The sequence below is a fragment of the Acipenser ruthenus genome, chromosome 19 (assembly GCF_902713425.1).
Source record: "Acipenser ruthenus chromosome 19, fAciRut3.2 maternal haplotype, whole genome shotgun sequence".
Lineage (NCBI taxonomy): Eukaryota > Metazoa > Chordata > Actinopteri > Acipenseriformes > Acipenseridae > Acipenser > Acipenser ruthenus.
Genome location: NC_081207.1, coordinates 26,053,179 through 26,071,793, shown reverse-complemented (window position 1 = coordinate 26,071,793; position 18,615 = coordinate 26,053,179). Strand labels below are relative to the sequence as shown.

At 44.7% G+C, this 18,615-nt stretch overlaps 1 protein-coding gene across 2 annotated transcripts; it reads left to right on the top strand.

Annotated features, from left to right (window-relative positions):
• Positions 1 to 3,309: 3,309 nt before the first annotated feature.
• Positions 3,310 to 17,500, top strand: LOC117974077 (mucin-2-like). Of its 2 annotated transcripts, XM_058992695.1 has the most exons (3): positions 3,310 to 3,620; positions 6,732 to 12,799; positions 12,830 to 17,500. In XM_058992695.1, exons 2-3 carry the CDS (start codon positions 6,740 to 6,742, stop codon positions 16,136 to 16,138), a joined length of 9,369 nt encoding a protein of 3,122 aa, XP_058848678.1. In that variant the 5' UTR covers positions 3,310 to 3,620; positions 6,732 to 6,739; the 3' UTR covers positions 16,139 to 17,500. The 2 variants fall into 2 exon arrangements, with proteins under 2 accessions (XP_058848678.1, XP_058848677.1); XM_058992694.1 differs by having other exon boundaries at positions 6,732 to 17,500.
• Positions 17,501 to 18,615: the final 1,115 nt, after the last annotated feature.

Here is an 18,615-nt window from a genome sequence, read left to right as displayed (position 1 = left end):
AACTTTTTCATGTTCGGGTTCTTTTTTTCAGTTAATTTTATTGTATTTTTTGTTTTTATTGACTTACTTACAATACTAAGCAGGCAGCAGTGTGGAGTAGTGGTTAGGGCTCTGGACTCCAGACTGGAGGGTCATGGGTTCAATCCCCAGTGGGGGACACTGCTGTTGTACCCTTGAGCAAGGTACTTTACCTAAAAATTGCTCCAGTAAAAACCCAACTGTATAAATGGGTAATTGTATGTAAAAAAATAATGTGATATGTTGTAACAATTGTAAGTTGCCCTGGATAAGTGCGTCTGCTAAGAAATAAATAATAATAATAATACTAAGCAATGTAAATTAAATAATTTGGTGATATGATAGAGTCTCAGATTTCAGTTGCATGTATTGAGTAATTTCCAAGACCCAGGCTTCAGTTTTTACCTTATGAAAAGTTATTATAAAGACTTTAAAAACTGGTTCGGATTAAAAATACACCATCTGGAACACCTAATTCAATATGGACAGCAAGTTTAAAGTATAACCTTTCCTTCGTCTCTGAGTGACATTAGGAGCAAATCATTTAACAGTCCCAAACTTTCTGCATAACAACTGAGTTTGACCCCTGAGCTGAAAAAGCAAGGACCAGTCTTTCACACTTGTCCCTCTTCAACCTCCCTATGTTTCACAGAGTACCTACATATTCACAACTGGGATGATTGGGACAGGTGGTAAAGCATCTTGTGTCCATGCATCTACAAAAGAGCTTTTAAATGCTGCTCAGAAGAAAGAAAAAAACAATACAGCGGTAAATTTCAAACTATACTGAATCCACCCAAGGTTGGTAGTAATCCCCCAAATGAATGCCTTTTGGTTGTTGGGGGTTGGGAAGTATAAAATGTGCAATATAACATGGTCTCAACTGTGTCATAGTCAGCACTAATGTGCAGCTTCGTAGGAAGTCTCCTGGAAAAGCCAAGCAAAACAGCCCAAAAAATGACCGAGGGAATCAAAACCACACTTTTAGGCACTTACAATTCACCATGTGCGCATTACTTGTACCACATGCTGCTGTCTTGATCCAGAGACATGAGCAGCAGAAGTGTCCTTTGTTCTGAGCCCAGGAGGGTCTTACATTTGGCCGTGGGTTGCCACGGCTGCAGACTTAAGGTAGAAAACCAAGAATCCCTTGAGCCCTTAAAGTGACAAAACCCTGACTCAGGCACGTGTCCCTGAAACCTAAGCTTCCATATCTCAAAGTGCTTTACTCAATTGACTCACTATTTGTTGAAACATGCAGGGGGTGCAGTAACTGCATCTTATTTCATGTGGTCCAGCAGACATCACACCTATATTTACCCCTCTATGTGGCTACATTCAGTTCCAGGTACAGTGCTTCTGTGTCTACTGCTTTCTAGGGCTAAAGCTTTGTGGTCCAAGGCTCAAGCAGGTCATATCTCTTGCCCTTGCTTAGCCCATAAAGCAAGTCGCTGTCTGAGCTTTAGGATTTCAAGTTTTCATTACCTGTGGTTTGACTGCCGTGAACTGAACCTGAGGAAAAATGGGGTGTGCTGGCATTGCAATCTCATGGCAGTCAAGTACTGCAGGGATCTCACCTTCATTCAGGCATTTATGTGGATCTTGAAAAGTAAAAGGACCAAATGTTGTTCTAAATGTTACATTGTTAATGAAATGCGTAATGTGGGCCCATGAATTGTTTTATGTGGTAAATCTGCTTCTCATACACACCAGCAGTTTTTATGTCCCTTTATGTGTAATGTGATGCTCAATAATTCACCTGCTTTGACAAAAAGAAAAAAGTAAACTGTTCAGATTAGCATGTCCCATGTAGGTAGACTGTACTGTAATTTATAAACATCCTGTACGAATGAGTTGTAATACCTTTCTTGATGTTTTTAGATTACACATAAATCATAGACAGCATGTTGAGTTCTGTGCTACAATTCTGACTACCCTGTTGTGAGTTATGATTGCAGTGTGTTTGTTTGTGTATGTCTGTGTGTGTTTATGACAGAGAGAAATCAAAAGAAAGGATGCTCTGTGTCTCATGCTGTGTTTCAGATTGAGCAATACATCAGTTATTTGTTTATTGTGGACAGCTGACATGTGTCCATATTTAGAGGAATGGACTGTATGCCTTCAGTCAAATTGGAGTACTATCCGTGTTATAATTGTGCAAATTACACTGTGGAGTAAATTAAAAAAAAAATAAGATAAAAGCATTTTCATTCCGTAAGTGGCCTAGAAACATATACAACAGGTGCTTATTGACATTCTAGAATGTATATGGATTCTGTATCCTAAGGCACAACAGAGAAAACAGATTTAACTTTCCCTACATTTTTTTTTAAGAGTGCAATTAAGTTACTCAGTCACCAGGTGTCACTATTACCTAATTAAAAACCCCACTGATATACATTAATACATAACCACCTTAAGGAAAGGTTATTTTCTGCTTATTATTATTATTATTATTATTATTATTATTATTATAACAGTGTTCCTGGTGAATATTAGAAAAGGTTACATGTCATTTTCATCTCTCAGTAGAGGGTACAGGTGTTTGGGGAAACTGCAGGTTTCTGTATGGATTGTCAAATGCCCCAATACACCCTTCTAAGTGCTTCCACAATTTTCTTATGCCAGACCAATTTATATGTAGCATGTAGTATTGGTTTTAATGGATAAAGCAATTCATTTTTAAAAACTATAGTTCAATGTCAAATTAATGTTTAATCACAGGATTAAACATTAGGATTAAACATGTTTAATCACAGGATTAGAATGTAATATCCCTCCAAGGATAAAGAATAAAGGATGGAGAACATGTAGTTTAGAGACAGGAATTTTATTTTTGCTGTAACTTGATTCAGAGACACTGCAGTTCAGTGTACTTGTCAAAACCATACCCTATGTGAGATATTTCTGTTTGCCATGATTGGTAAAGAACTGTGTAAGTAATTTTAGGTCATCTTCTGTATCTTCTGTATATTGACAGTGAAGTTGGGAGACAAAATCATGTATAAATAAATCATTAACAACCCTTCATTTTACAAAACAAATTTAAGCATTTCTAGTTACTGATATACAGTATAATATATATATATATATATATATATATATATATATATATATATATATATATATATATATATATATATATATATATTATGAGGTAGAGTAGTGTGTTTCATATTGCTACAGGGGTTGGTCTCGAACTACCGATTATGCAAAAGACTCTTGGGATTGAAAACAAGTAAAACAGTTGCTATGACGATTGGTTAAGAAAAATAATTCAAAAACGAGGGTCGTTCTTCTCCAGCAGAATAATGCCCATTTAATCTAAAGCAATATGCACCGAGAGAGGGGGAGAGAGAGCTAGGAAGAGATTTTGATAACGACAGATGTCTAGGAAACAGTAAGCAAAAAGGAGGGGAAGTTTTACCAAAATCCTCACGGTCCCAGATTGTACCTCAGGTAGTGAGTGAATGAACTGGGTGCAGCTGTCAGTCGACTCCCAACTCAAGCTCAGTCTGTGCTAGGATTTGCTGTGGAACAGATCAAGCCTCTCTTTCTCCTCACTTTGTCCGGGCTTAGATCCCATCCAACCAACAAAGCAGGTGTGTATATAATTTAAAACTTTATATATATATATATATATATTTTAAACAGCTGAAGGACTTCCCCGAAACGTCCTGAAAATAAAATATTTTTTAATCTTTTAAACTTATTTTGTACAATTTTTAAAAAACATTATATTTCATATGCCTTCTATATTGTACACTGCAGTTTATATATATATATATATATATATATATATATATATATATATATATATATATATATATATATATATAATGACATACCTCCAAGGAGAGCATATCTTTTAAAATATTTTATTCTGTATTGCTTGCTGTTTTAGCTGAAAGAAAGAGCAGTACTTGGGGTTGCCTCAACCCTCCTTTATTCTGTCCATCCATGTGCACTTCGTTTTTAGTTAAGGGCCGGTCACATTTCTCTGATCAGCATTTATACACCGGGCAACAGCAACCCACAGTATTTATTATTTTACCTGCTCCTTTGCTACGATTTAATTTAATTAGTTAGTTTTAGTTGTTCTTTAATTTTCAACTTGGATGAAACTTTTTTTTTTTTAACAAAAATCGAAATATTCGCTAGATTTGGGAGTTTTAAATTTGAATTATTTATTTTTTACTGTGAGAAAGTGCCCTGACTTTAAATATAGAACGCTGCAAGACTGCCCGTTTTTCTTGATTTATGGTATGTGGCCTGAAGGAAATTGTGTTTGTAGTACAATAATCTAAATTGATTTGGGTTAATAACTACACAATTAATTAATTAATTACCCAATTATGCCAGATAAAACATAGTTAAGCAATTGCAACACACCGGTTGTTAAAGAGGGTGTTTTGAAATAGACAGCTGTGAACAGCACTGTAATGCTTGCAGTAAGCGAGAGTAATAATTTAATTATGAAGACATTTGAGATACACAACATCTTGCATCAAAATTCCGAATGATGCTTTCTTAGTAAATCGGCTGGTTCTCTTCTTTGTGATCCTCAACAAAAGGAATGTTTCTTAGGGGGCTCCCGAGTGGCGCATCCAGTAAAGGTTCCAGGGAGCGGCGCTCAATTGGCCAGGCGCCGCCCGGGGGACGGAGGGTGGGTTAGGTCGGCCAGGGTGTCCTCGGCTCACCGCGCACCAGTGACTCCCTGTACTCTGGCCGGGCGCCTGCGGGCTTGCCTGTAAGCTGCCCGAGAGCTTCGTTGTCCTCAGACGCTGTAGCTCTTGGGTGGCTGCATGGTCAGTCCGCAGTGTGAAAAAAGCGGTCGATTGACTGCACACGCTTCGGAGGACAGCGTGTGTTCGTCTTCGCCCTCCCGAGTCAGCACAGGGGTAGTAGCGGTGAGCTGAGCCTAAAAATAATTGGCCATTTCCCAATTGGGGAGAAAATAATAAAAATAATTGGCAACGACTAAATTTATATGAATAATAATTTGCTTACGGTTATACCAAGAATGTAGAATTTACAAGGTAGTCTTAAAAAGCTCACAGACTGACAGGCTATTGCACATCCCATTTAAAGAACAAGCAGATTGTGAATTTAAACCTGGGCCCAAAAGAGGACGGCCATTAGCCAAACTTTAAAGACCATTCGTGGGCTTTAATCTTCGTAAATGACGGGTGTCTGTTTTAGTGATAGTGTTTCAACGATTACAACGTGATGGAACTTGCAGATCCAAAATCTATTACTCTCAAATAATGTTATTAATTTCACGTTTATACAAGATAAGTGTTATTTAAATTTGCGCAGATTGATTTTATTTAATTAGGCCTAATTCGAGACTAATCTTAATTGGAATTAATTTGTGGCGTACAACTGAATAAAACATATTGCCAACGGTGGACATAAAGACACCGTTTCTTCGAAAGATGTAAGATGTTGCTCTGCAGTCCTTAAAACAGATCGGCGTTTTCAGTGAAATGCAAGATGAACACACTGCGCGACAGTGCGCACAGTACTAAGGACAGCTCCCACTAGAGAAGCCACACAGCTTGCTGCTGCAGTCTTATTGTGAAAATATTTTCTAATCTTCGAGGCTATTTTTTTATTTGATTAATACAGAAAATACATATTTTTATTTGAATTTTGAAATAAATAAATTAAAAAGATTTTGAAAAGACAAGATAAAAAAAGGCCAAATGGACGAATGGATACATCAATTTGGTTCCCTTTCCAAGCGTACATTATAGAGGGGACACCAGGGACAGTCGTAACATTTTTTACCTTTCTATCCATAACAACACCTTTCATTTAACTCAAGAATTGAATGTTTTATTGAATAAGATCAATTTTCACATGAAGCAAATGTGTTTGTTTTTATTTAAGTATGTTTATTGAAAAATAAAAATGTTCACATAAGGCAATTTTATTTTTTGTTGTCCTACTTTTAAAACTTTTTAACATGCCTACAATTATAGGTCTTATCAAGCAAGAATATGTCACTGAGTCACAATTGTGCAAGACTCATGTGCCCAAATATAGTTCAGCTAATGTTGTATGGGGTCAATTGTAACACGTGTTACAACTGGCCCCTCCCAGGGAGCCATGATTAAACATCATGTTCCAGCCAGAAACAACAAAACTAAGAGCAATCAATTGTTTCAATTATAAGTACAGAGATCAGGGACGAGAATGCTAAAAGCCTGGATCCATAAACTGGATAACACAGGGATATATCACAAGAAGAAAATTGGGGAAAAATTTACTCTACTAGGTCAAAAAATGATTTTTGTAGATAAAATCTCAGGGCTTTGGCACAGACTGCTCCTCTTCCACAGGCAGACAGAGACTTGAACTGAGCATGTGCCCAGTGATTGATGTTGATTGGAGAAATTCAAGGTGTTACAACCGTCCAGGGTTACAACTGTCGCCGGTCTCCCCTACAGTTATAAATGAAAATATAGAAATACATGTGTTTATTACTGTCCAATTTTGAGATGTATTCTATAATCTACATGTATTCCCATAATCCTTATGTTTTTATATTCTAAACTCAAACCTAAATCACATCACCCAGTGATAAATTGGTATATAATAATATTGTATATAATAATGACTTGGAAGCGTAAAACTGACTGTAAAGGCTATATACAGTAATCTTGCAAGAAATAAATCTTATTATGTTTCTTAATTAATGCCTACAGATAACTTCATGGGAGGCCAGCTGAGCAGGAAGGAGGAGGAAGAGTATAACGTCAGTGACCCAAAAAACAGCAAGGAAAGCCAAGAAGAGATGCAAAATAATGAGGCACCAGGGTCCCAGAATAAAGACAAAGCCAGTGATAGAGGTCATACTTCTGCAGAGCCTGCAATGGCGCAGACTGAGGTGCCTGTGCCTGCCCCAGTGAAATCTGAGGTTCCTGCACCCAAACCAGTGAAATCTGAGGATCCTGCACCCAAACGAATGAAAGCTGAGGTACCTATGCCTGCCCCAGTGAAATCTGAGGTTCCTGCACCCAAACCAGTGAAATCTGAGGTTTCTGCACCCAAACAAGTGAAATCTGAGGTTCCTGCACCCAAACCAGTGAAATCTGAGGTTGCTGCACCCAAACCAGTGAAAGCTGAAGTTCCTGCACCCAAAGCAGTGAAAGCAGAGGATCCTGTACCCAAACCAATGAAAGCTGGGGTGCCTGTGCCTGCCCCAGTGAAATCTGAGGTTCCTGCACCTAAACCAGTGAAAGCTGAGGTGCCTGTGCCTGACCCAGTGAAATCTGAGGTTCCTGCCCCAGTGAAATCTGAGAATCCTGCACCCAAACCAGTGAAACCTGAGGTTGCTGTGCCTGCCCCAGTGAAATCTGAGGTGCCTGTGCCTGCCCCAGTGAAATCTGAGGTTCCTGCACCCAAACCAGTGAAATCTGAGGTTCCTGCACCCAAACCAGTCCAAGTTGAGGATCCTGCACCCAAACCAGTGCAAGCTGAAGACCCTACACCCAAACCAGTGAAAACTGAGGTGGCTGTACCTGCCCCAGTGAAATCTGAGGTTCCTGCACCCAAACCAGTGAAAGCTGAGGTGCCTGCCCCCAAGCCAGTGCAAGCTGAGGATCCTGCACCCAAACCCATGAAAGTTAAGGTGCCTGTGCCTGCCCCAGTGAAATCTGAGGTTCCTTCACCCAAACCAGTGAAAGCTGAGGTGCCTGTGCCTGACCCAGTGAAATCTGAGGTTCCTGCCCCAGTGAAATCTGAGAATCCTGCACCCAAACCAGTGAAACCTGAGGTGGATGTGACTGCCCCAGTGAAATCTGAGGTGCCTGTGCCTGCCCCAGTGAAAGCTGAGGTTCCTGTTACCAAACCAGTTACAGCTGAGGATCCTGCAACCAAACCAGTGAAAGCTGAGAATCCTGCACTTACCCCAGTGAAAGCTGAGGTTCCTGCATCCAAACCAGTGAAAGCTGAGGATCCTGCACCGAAACCAGTGAAAGCTGAGCTGCCTGTGCCTGACCCAGTGAAATCTGAGGTTCCTGCATCCAAACCAGTGAAATCTGAGGTTCCTACACCCAAACCAGTGAAAGCTGAGGTCCCTGCACCCAAAGCAGTGCAAGCTGAGGATCTTGCACCCAAACCAGTGAAATCTGAGGTTCCTGCACCGAAACCAGTGAAATCTGACGTTCCTGCACCCAAACCAGTGCAAGCTGAGGTGCCTACACCCAAACCAGTGAAAGCTGAGGTGCCTGTGCCTGACCCAGTGAAATCTGAGGTTCCTGCACCCAAACCAGTGAAATCTGATGTTCCTACACCCAAACCAGTGAAAGCTGAGGTGGATGTGCCTGCCCCAGTGAAATCTGAGGTGCCTGTGCCTGCTCCAGTGAAAGCTGAGGTTCCTGCTACCAAACCAGTTAAAGCTGAGGATTCTGCAACCAAACCAGTTAAAGCTGAGGATCCTGCAACCAAACCAATTAAAGCTGAGGTTCCTGCATCCAAACCAGTGAAATCTGAGGTTCCTACACCCAAACCAGTGAAAGCTGAGGTCCCTGCACCCAAAGCAGTGAAAGCTGAGGATCTTGCACCCAAACCAGTGAAAGCTGAGGTGGCTGTGCCTGCCCCGGTGAAATCTGAGGATCCTGCACCCAAACCAGTGAAAGCTGAAGTTCCTGCGCCCAAACCAGTGCAAGCTGAGGACCCTACACCCAAACCAGTTAAAGCTGAGGATCCTGCAACCAAACCAGTGAAAGCTGAGAATCCTGCACTTACCCCAGTCAAAGCTGAGGTTCCTGCATCCAAACCAATGAAAGCTGAGGATCCTGCACCGAAACCAGTGAAAGCTGAGCTGCCTGTGCCTGCCCCAGTGAAATCTGAGGTTCCTGCATCCAAACCAGTGAAATCTGAGGTTCCTACACCCAAACCAGTGAAAGCTGAGGTCCCTGCACCCAAAGCAGTGCAAGCTGAGGATCTTGCACCCAAACCAGTGAAATCTGAGGTTCCTGTACCGAAACCAGTGAAATCTGACGTTCCTGCACCCAAACCAGTGCAAGCTGAGGTGCCTGTGCCTGCCCCAATGAAATCTGAGGTTCCTGCACCCATACCAGTGAAAACTGAGGTGCCTGCACCCAAACCAGTGCAAGCTGAGGATCCTGCACCCAAACCAGTGCAAGCTGAAGTGCCTGTGCCTGCCCCAGTGAAATCTGAGGATCCTGCACCCAAACCAGTGAAAGCTAAGGTGCCTCTGCCCGTCCCAGTGAAATCTGAGGTTCCTGCACCCAAACCAGTGAAAGCTGAGGTGCCTGTGCCTGACCCAGTGAAATCTGAGGTGCCTGTGCCTGCTCCAGTGAAAGCTGAGGTTCCTGCTACCAAACCAGTTAAAGCTGAGGATTCTGCAACCAAACCAGTTAAAGCTGAGGATCCTGCAACCAAACCAGTTGAAGCTGAGGTTCCTGCATCCAAACCAGTGAAATCTGAGGTTCCTACACCCAAACCAGTGAAAGCTGAGGTTCCTGCATCCAAACCAGTGAAAGCTGAGGATCCTGCACCGAAACCAATGAAAGCTGAGCTGCCTGTGCCTGACCCAGTGAAATCTGAGGTTCCTGCATCCAAACCAGTGAAATCTGAGGTTCCTACACCCAAACCAGTGAAAGCTGAGGTCCCTGCACCCAAAGCAGTGCAAGCTGAGGATCTTGCACCTAAACCAGTAAAAGGGGAGGTGGCTGTGCCTGCCCCGGTGAAATCTGAGGATCCTGCACCCAAACCAGTGAAAGCTGAAGTTCCTGCGCCCAAACCAGTGCAAGCTGAGGACCCTACACCCAAACCAGTTAAATCTGAGGTTCCTGCACCGAAACCAGTGAAACCTGAGGTGCCTGCACCCAAACCAGTGCAAGCTGAGGATCCTGCACCCAAACCAGTGAAACCTGAGGTGGCTGTGCCTGACCCAGTGAAATCTGAGGTTCCTGCACCCAAACCAGTGAAATCTGAGGTTCCTGCACTCATACCAGTGAAAGCTGAGGTCCCTGCACCCAAACCAGTGAAAGCTGAGGTGCCTGTGCCTGCCCCAGTGAAATCTGAGGTTCCTGCACCCATACCAGTGAAAGCTGAGGTGCCTGCCCCCAAGCCAGTGCAAGCTGAGGATCCTGCACCCAAACCCGTGAAAGTTAAGGTGGCTGTGCCTGCCCCGGTGAAATCTGAGGATCCTGCGCCCAAACCAGTGAAAGCTGAAGTTCCTGCGCCCAAACCAGTGCAAGCTGAGGACCCTACACCCAAACCAGTTAAATCTGAGGTTCCTGCACCGAAACCAGTGAAACCTGAGGTGCCTGCACCCAAACCAGTGCAAGCTGAGGATCCTGCACCCAAACCAGTGAAACCTGAGGTGGCTGTGCCTGACCCAGTGAAATCTGAGGTTCCTGCACCCAAACCAGTGAAATCTGAGGTTCCTGCACTCATACCAGTGAAAGCTGAGGTCCCTGCACACAAACCAGTGAAAGCTGAGGTGCCTGTGCCTGCCCCAGTGAAATCTGAGGTTCCTGCACCCATACCAGTGAAAGCTGAGGTGCCTGCCCCCAAGCCAGTGCAAGCTGAGGATCCTGCACCCAAACCCGTGAAAGCTGAGGTGCCTGTGCCTGACCCAGTGAAATCTGAGGTTCCTGCCCCAGTGAAATCTGAGAATCCTGCACCCAAACCAGTGAAACCTGAGGTGGATGTGCCTGCCCCAGTGAAATCTGAGGTGCCTGTGCCTGTTCCAGTGAAAGCTGAGGATCCTGCAACCAAACCAGTTAAAGCTGAGGTTCCTGCATCCAAACCAGTGAAATCTGAGGTTCCTACACCCAAACCAGTGAAAGCTGAGGTCCCTGCACCCAAAGCAGTGAAAGCTGAGGATCTTGCACCCAAACCAGTGAAATCTGAGGTTCCTGCACCGAAACCAGTGAAATCTGACGTCCCTGCACCCAAACCAGTGCAAGCTGAGGTGCCTGTGCCTTCTCCAGTGAAATCTGAGGATCCTGCACCCAAACCAGTGAAAGCTGAGGTGCCTGTGCCTGCCCCAGTGAAATCTGAGAATCCTGCACCCAAACCAGTGAAAGCTGAGGTGGCTCTGCCTGCCCCAGTGAAATCTGAGGTGCCTGCACCCAAACCAGTGAAATCTGAGGATCCTGCAACCAAACCAGTTAAAGCTGAGGATCCTGCACCCAAACCAGTGCAAGCTGAGGACCCTACACCCAGACCAGTGAAAACTGAGGTGGCTGTGCCTGCCCCAGTGAAATCTGAGGTTCCTGCACCCAAACCAGTGAAAGCTGAGGTGCCTGCCCCCAAGCCAGTGCAAGCTGAGGATCCTGCACCCAAACCAGTGAAAGCTGAGGTGCCTGTGCCTGCCCCAGTGAAATCTGAGGTTCCTTCACCCAAACCAGTAAAAGCTGAGGTGCCTGTGCCTGCCCCAGTGAAATCTGAGAATCCTGCACCCAAACCAGTGAAACCTGAGGTGGATGTGCCTGCCCCAGTGAAATCTGAGGTGCCTGTGCCTGCTCCAGTGAAAGCTGAGGTTCCTGCTACCAAACCAGTGAAATCTGAGGTTCCTGCACCCAAACCAGTGAAATCTGAGGTTCCTGCACTCATACCAGTGAAAGCTGAGGTCCCTGCACCCAAACCAGTGAAAGCTGAGGTGCCTGTGCCTGCCCCAGTGAAATCTGAGGTTCCTGCACCCATACCAGTGAAAGCTGAGGTGCCTGCCCCCAAGCCAGTGCAAGCTGAGGATCCTGCACCCAAACCCGTGAAAGTTAAGGTGGCTGTGCCTGCCCCGGTGAAATCTGAGGATCCTGCACCCAAACCAGTGAAAGCTGAAGTTCCTGCGCCCAAACCAGTGCAAGCTGAGGACCCTACACCCAAACCAGTTAAATCTGAGGTTCCTGCACCGAAACCAGTGAAACCTGAGGTGCCTGCACCCAAACCAGTGCAAGCTGAGGATCCTGCACCCAAACCAGTGAAACCTGAGGTGGCTGTGCCTGACCCAGTGAAATCTGAGGTTCCTGCACCCAAACCAGTGAAATCTGAGGTTCCTGCACTCATACCAGTGAAAGCTGAGGTCCCTGCACACAAACCAGTGAAAGCTGAGGTGCCTGTGCCTGCCCCAGTGAAATCTGAGGTTCTTGCACCCATACCAGTGAAAGCTGAGGTGCCTGCCCCCAAGCCAGTGCAAGCTGAGGATCCTGCACCCAAACCCGTGAAAGCTGAGGTGCCTGTGCCTGACCCAGTGAAATCTGAGGTTCCTGCCCCAGTGAAATCTGATGTTCCTACACCCAAACCAGTGAAAGCTGAGGTGGATGTGCCTGCCCCAGTGAAATCTGAGGTGCCTGTGCCTGTTCCAGTGAAAGCTGAGGTTCCTGCTACCAAACCAGTTAAAGCTGAGGATTCTGCAACCAAACCAGTTAAAGCTGAGGATCCTGCAACCAAACCAGTTAAAGCTGAGGTTCCTGCATCCAAACCAGTGAAATCTGAGGTTCCTACACCCAAACCAGTGAAAGCTGAGGTCCCTGCACCCAAAGTAGTGAAAGCTGAGGATCTTGCACCCAAACCAGTGAAATCTGAGGTTCCTGCACCGAAACCAGTGAAATCTGACGTTCCTGCACCCAAACCAGTGCAAGCTGAGGTGCCTGTGCCTTCTCCAGTGAAATCTGAGGATCCTGCACCCAAACCAGTGAAAGCTGAGGTGCCTGTGCCTGCCCCAGTGAAATCTGAGAATCCTGCACCCAAACCAGTGAAACCTGAGGTGGATGTGCCTGCCCCAGTGAAATCTGAGGTGCCTGTGCCTGCCCCAGTGAAAGCTGAGGTTCCTGTTACCAAACCAGTTACAGCTGAGGATCCTGCAACCAAACCAGTTAAAGCTGAGGTTCCTGCATCCAAACCAGTGAAAGCTGAGGATCCTGCACCGAAACCAGTGAAAGCTGAGGTGCCTGTGCTTGCCCCAGTGAAATCTGAGGTTCCTGCATCCAAACCAGTGAAATCTGAGGTTCCTACACCCAAACCAGTGAAAGCTGAGGATCTTGCACCCAAAGCAGTGAAAGCTGAGGTGCCTGTGCTTGCCCCAGTGAAATCTGAGGTTCCTGCATCCAAACCAGTGAAATCTGAGGTTCCTACACCCAAACCAGTGAAAGCTGAGGATCTTGCACCCAAAGCAGTGCAAGCTGAGGATCTTGCACCCAAACCAGTGAAAGCTGAGGTGGCTGTGCCTGACCCAGTGAAATCTGAGGTTCCTGCACCCAAACCAGTGAAATCTGAGGTTCCTGCACTCATACCAGTGAAAGCTGAGGTCCCTGCACCCAAACCAGTGAAAGCTGAGGTGCCTGTGCCTGCCCCAGTGAAATCTGAGGTTCCTGCACCCATACCAGTGAAAGCTGAGGTGCCTGCCCCCAAGCCAGTGCAAGCTGAGGATCCTGCACCCAAACCCGTGAAAGTTAAGGTGGCTGTGCCTGCCCCGGTGAAATCTGAGGATCCTGCGCCCAAACCAGTGAAAGCTGAAGTTCCTGCGCCCAAACCAGTGCAAGCTGAGGACCCTACACCCAAACCAGTTAAATCTGAGGTTCCTGCACCGAAACCAGTGAAACCTGAGGTGCCTGCACCCAAACCAGTGCAAGCTGAGGATCCTGCACCCAAACCAGTGAAACCTGAGGTGGATGTGCCTGCCCCAGTGAAATCTGAGGTGCCTGTGCTTGCCCCAGTGAAAGCTGAGGTTCCTGCTACCAAACCAGTTAAAGCTGTGGATCCTGCAACCAAACCAGTTAAAGCTGAGGATCCTGCAACCAAACCAGTGAAAGCTGAGAATCTTGCACTTACCCCAGTCAAAGCTGAGGTTCCTGCATCCAAACCAGTGAAAGCTGAGGATCCTGCACTGAAACCAGTGAAAGCTGAGGTGCCTGTGCCTGACCCAGTGAAATCTGAGGTTCCTGCACCCAAACCAGTGAAAGCTGATGTTCCTGCACCCAAACCAGTGAAAGCTGAGGTTCCTGCACCCAAACCAGTGAAATCTGAGGTTCCTGCACCCAAACCAGTGCAAGCTGAGGTGCCTGTGCCTGACCCAGTGAAATCTGAGGTTCCTGCACCGAAACCAGTGAAAGCTGAGGTGCCTGTGCCTGCCCCAGTGAAATCTGAGGATCCTGCACCGAAACCAGTGAAAGCTAAGGTGCCTATGCCTGTCCCAGTGGAATCTGAGGTTCCTTCACCCAAACCAGTAAAAGCTGAGGTGCCTGTGCCTGCCCCAGTGAAATCTGAGAATCCTGCACCCAAACCAGTGAAACCTGAGGTGGATGTGCCTGCCCCAGTGAAATCTGAGGTGCCTGTGCCTGCTCCAGTGAAAGCTGAGGTTCCTGCTACCAAACCAGTGAAATCTGAGGTTCCTGCACCCAAACCAGTGAAATCTGAGGTTCCTGCACTCATACCAGTGAAAGCTGAGGTCCCTGCACCCAAACCAGTGAAAGCTGAGGTGGCTGTGCCTGCCCCGGTGAAATCTGAGGATCCTGCATCCAAACCAGTGAAAGCTGAAGTTCCTGCGCCCAAACCAGTGCAAGCTGAGGACCCTACACCCAAACCAGTTAAATCTGAGGTTCCTGCACCGAAACCAGTGAAACCTGAGGTGCCTGCACCCAAACCAGTGCAAGCTGAGGATCCTGCACCCAAACCAGTGAAACCTGAGGTGGCTGTGCCTGACCCAGTGAAATCTGAGGTTCCTGCACCCAAACCAGTGAAATCTGAGGTTCCTGCACTCATACCAGTGAAAGCTGAGGTCCCTGCACCCAAACCAGTGAAAGCTGAGGTGCCTGTGCCTGCCCCAGTGAAATCTGAGGTTCCTGCACCCATACCAGTGAAAGCTGAGGTGCCTGCCCCCAAGCCAGTGCAAGCTGAGGATCCTGCACCCAAACCCGTGAAAGTTAAGGTGGCTGTGCCTGCCCCGGTGAAATCTGAGGATCCTGCGCCCAAACCAGTGAAAGCTGAAGTTCTTGCGCCCAAACCAGTGCAAGCTGAGGACCCTACACCCAAACCAGTTAAATCTGAGGTTCCTGCACCGAAACCAGTGAAACCTGAGGTGCCTGCACCCAAACCAGTGCAAGCTGAGGATCCTGCACCCAAACCAGTGAAACCTGAGGTGGATGTGCCTGCCCCAGTGAAATCTGAGGTGCCTGTGCTTGCCCCAGTGAAAGCTGAGGTTCCTGCTACCAAACCAGTTAAAGCTGTGGATCCTGCAACCAAACCAGTTAAAGCTGAGGATCCTGCAACCAAACCAGTGAAAGCTGAGAATCTTGCACTTACCCCAGTCAAAGCTGAGGTTCCTGCATCCAAACCAGTGAAAGCTGAGGATCCTGCACTGAAACCAGTGAAAGCTGAGGTGCCTGTGCCTGACCCAGTGAAATCTGAGGTTCCTGCACCCAAACCAGTGAAAGCTGATGTTCCTGCACCCAAACCAGTGAAAGCTGAGGTTCCTGCACCCAAACCAGTGAAATCTGAGGTTCCTGCACCCAAACCAGTGCAAGCTGAGGTGCCTGTGCCTGACCCAGTGAAATCTGAGGTTCCTGCACCGAAACCAGTGAAAGCTGAGGTGCCTGTGCCTGCCCCAGTGAAATCTGAGGATCCTGCACCGAAACCAGTGAAAGCTAAGGTGCCTATGCCTGTCCCAGTGGAATCTGAGGTTCCTGCACCCAAACCAGTGAAAGCTGAGGTCCCTGTGCCTGACCCAGTGAAATCTGAGGTTCCTGCCCCAGTGAAATCTGAGAATCCTGCTCCCAATCCAGTGAAAGCTGAGGTGGCTGTGCCTGCCCCAGTGAAATCTGAGGTGCCTGTGCCTGCCCCAGTGAAAGCTGAGCTTCCTGCACCCAAACCAGTGAAATCTGAGGTTCCTGCACCCAAACCAGTGAAAGCTGAGGTCCCTGTGCCTGACCCAGTGAAATCTGAGGTTCCTGCCCCAGTGAAATCTGAGAATCCTGCACCCAAACCAGTGAAAGCTGAGGTGGCTGTGCCTGCCCCAGTGAAATCTGAGGTGCCTGCATCCAAACCAGTGAAATCTGAGGTTTCTGCACCCAAACCAGTGAAATCTGAGGTTCCTTCACCCAAACCAGTGAAAGCTGCGGTCAGGAAAGTGTCCTTTTAACCTTTCCTTCTCCACCACCATCAGAGGCAGTACCTTCAGATGAAATCCTCAAGCAGCAGCCAGAAAATACTGAAATCAAAGAAAGATCTGGTGAAAAAGTAGAGAGCACTTGTAACAAAGACCAATAACTATCCACTTAATCCCCTAACATTACTGCTCATACCGGTGTTGAATCCCAGGCAGAAGAAACTTTGAACTCCCAAACCACTGCAAGGAAAAAAGACAAACGTTTAACCCAAGGTGAGGAAAATAACAAAGAGGTGATTACTCATTCAGAGCCAGAAAAAGATACAACAGTGCCCACAGATGACAAGGCTTTAACAAGCGAAAACACTCAGCAAATTCTGAAAATTGAGACTGTACCAAAAATAATTATTTCAGAATCTCATTCAACTAATGAATTCTTAGAAGATGAAACAGAAATGTGTGCAAGTGAGGCTGATAAGAGTGATAAGCCTGCAGATGGAGTTTCTGAAAGCAATGAAAATTAATCTGGTAAACAAAATCTACCTTCCCCGAAATCAGAGGATGCCATCAAAAAGGAAAGCACTGGTCCAAATAATACTCCTGCAAAGGGGCAATCTGGGGATATTTCTCCCAAATCAAAGCCTGAGGAACATGTAAACAGTGAGAAGAGTGAAGAACAATCCACCAAAGAGCAAAATGGTTGCGAATTATAAAATAATTTAAACCTGATGGAAAAAATGCAAGCCCCCGAAGATATCAGTGAAATACCTGAAGTAGTAAGTCAGGTTGTTGAATTAGTTTAAGGTAAAATAACATAGATATTAATAATGGCACATTAGGAAATGTTGAAGATTGATTAGAAAGACGTGCTTCCTGAACCTTAAACTGAAATGTCTATAATCTTTTAGCTTTAGCAAAGGAAGTGTTTGTTTCATTACTTACCAAAAAATAAATGAACTGAACAGACAGCATCTGGGAGAAAAGGGAAGTTTTGTATTCTTTTTGTTTGAAATGGTATATAATGCTTATGGTGAGAATGAGCTGAAGGTTGGTGAGAGAGACGATGAAATGTTTTCAGAGAATGAGACAAACTTAATCCTGGAACGATGATGTATGAATGTGTGAGTTTTTTGTTTTTTTTTGTGAAGCAAAATTTCTGCCTAATAATGTTAATAACATTGATTTATTTGGTAATGTATTTAAATAGTATCAAAACAGCGTAATTTAGACTTTCATATAACCTTAAAAGTTAACTTGGTTAAAAGGAAAAACAAAAGATTTTTTTAAACTTATTTTCATAGCGTGAAAAAAAAAAAAAAAAAAAAAACATTAGCATTGTTTAACTTGGGCGGGATCGGGGCTGGTGAAAAAAATAAAGATTGTTATACGTAGAAATGTTTCTGTGGTCATTTTTACATGCAAGTGCTGATAGATTTACTTTTCTCTGAAAATAAACATTTAGACTTCAAAAGTATTGCTATGCACCAGGTAATAAATTGAAATTTGGACTGATTTTAACCACAATTTCCATTTTCAATGTTTGACCAGTTCTTAAAGGATTGGTGCTAACCAAGGTTTATTTTATTATTTATTTTTCATTTTCTTACCTCTTATTTAGCACTAGCAATTGTATGACAGCCCCCCTCCCCTTCAATTTGGAATATGCAGCTATTTAAGAGAAACGCTATAGATGAAACACTGCTCAAACACCTCATCCCTAATTGCTTCATGTGTGGTAGTTCAAACTGACTACAATGGTCCAGCGACAATCACACCATGTGACCTTCAGCAAAGGTACCAGGATGTAGCAGTTTATTAATTACAAAAATAATTAATAAAAGTACAGAACCAAAATAGTCTTGGTACAATAAAAAGGCTGGTCAGTAATACTTTTAATTAAGGTAATAAGGGTACATGGATGTTAAAGAAAAGCTTGTTAGCACTTATTTAAGATATTGTTCATTGGACAGGCAGCTGTGTGGTAATATGCTGCAGAACCAGTCTGGCCTCACCTATGTTGCTGTAAAGGAGTTATCATTGAGCAGATTCATGGTTTGAAAAGAACATTGTGGCCAACAATAAGACTTGGCCCTGGTTCAATCAGAATATACATACAAAATATATATGCATAATGTCATGTCTTTTTGCAATATGCAATAAAACATAAAGCATAAAATAGACGTGGTACGGATATAAATATAAAAAAAGCTCATCTGTGATTGAAAGTGAGATGACATTTGAAAACCATTAAACACAGCAACTAACACGCTGGCTGAATATTTCCAATTACATTAGAACCAAGATAGTTTTATGGCTAAATTCAACCTTTTACAGTGGAGCAGACCTTTCACGGTGAACGATTTGCAGTATCCCACTTTAAGAATTTTATACATCACATATCAATAAATGATTCAGAATTTTATTCAATCTTTAAATCATTACATAAAGAGGCTTAACTGACATGTAACAATTTTAAGCTTTTTTTTTTTTTTTTCTATAGTTTACACATT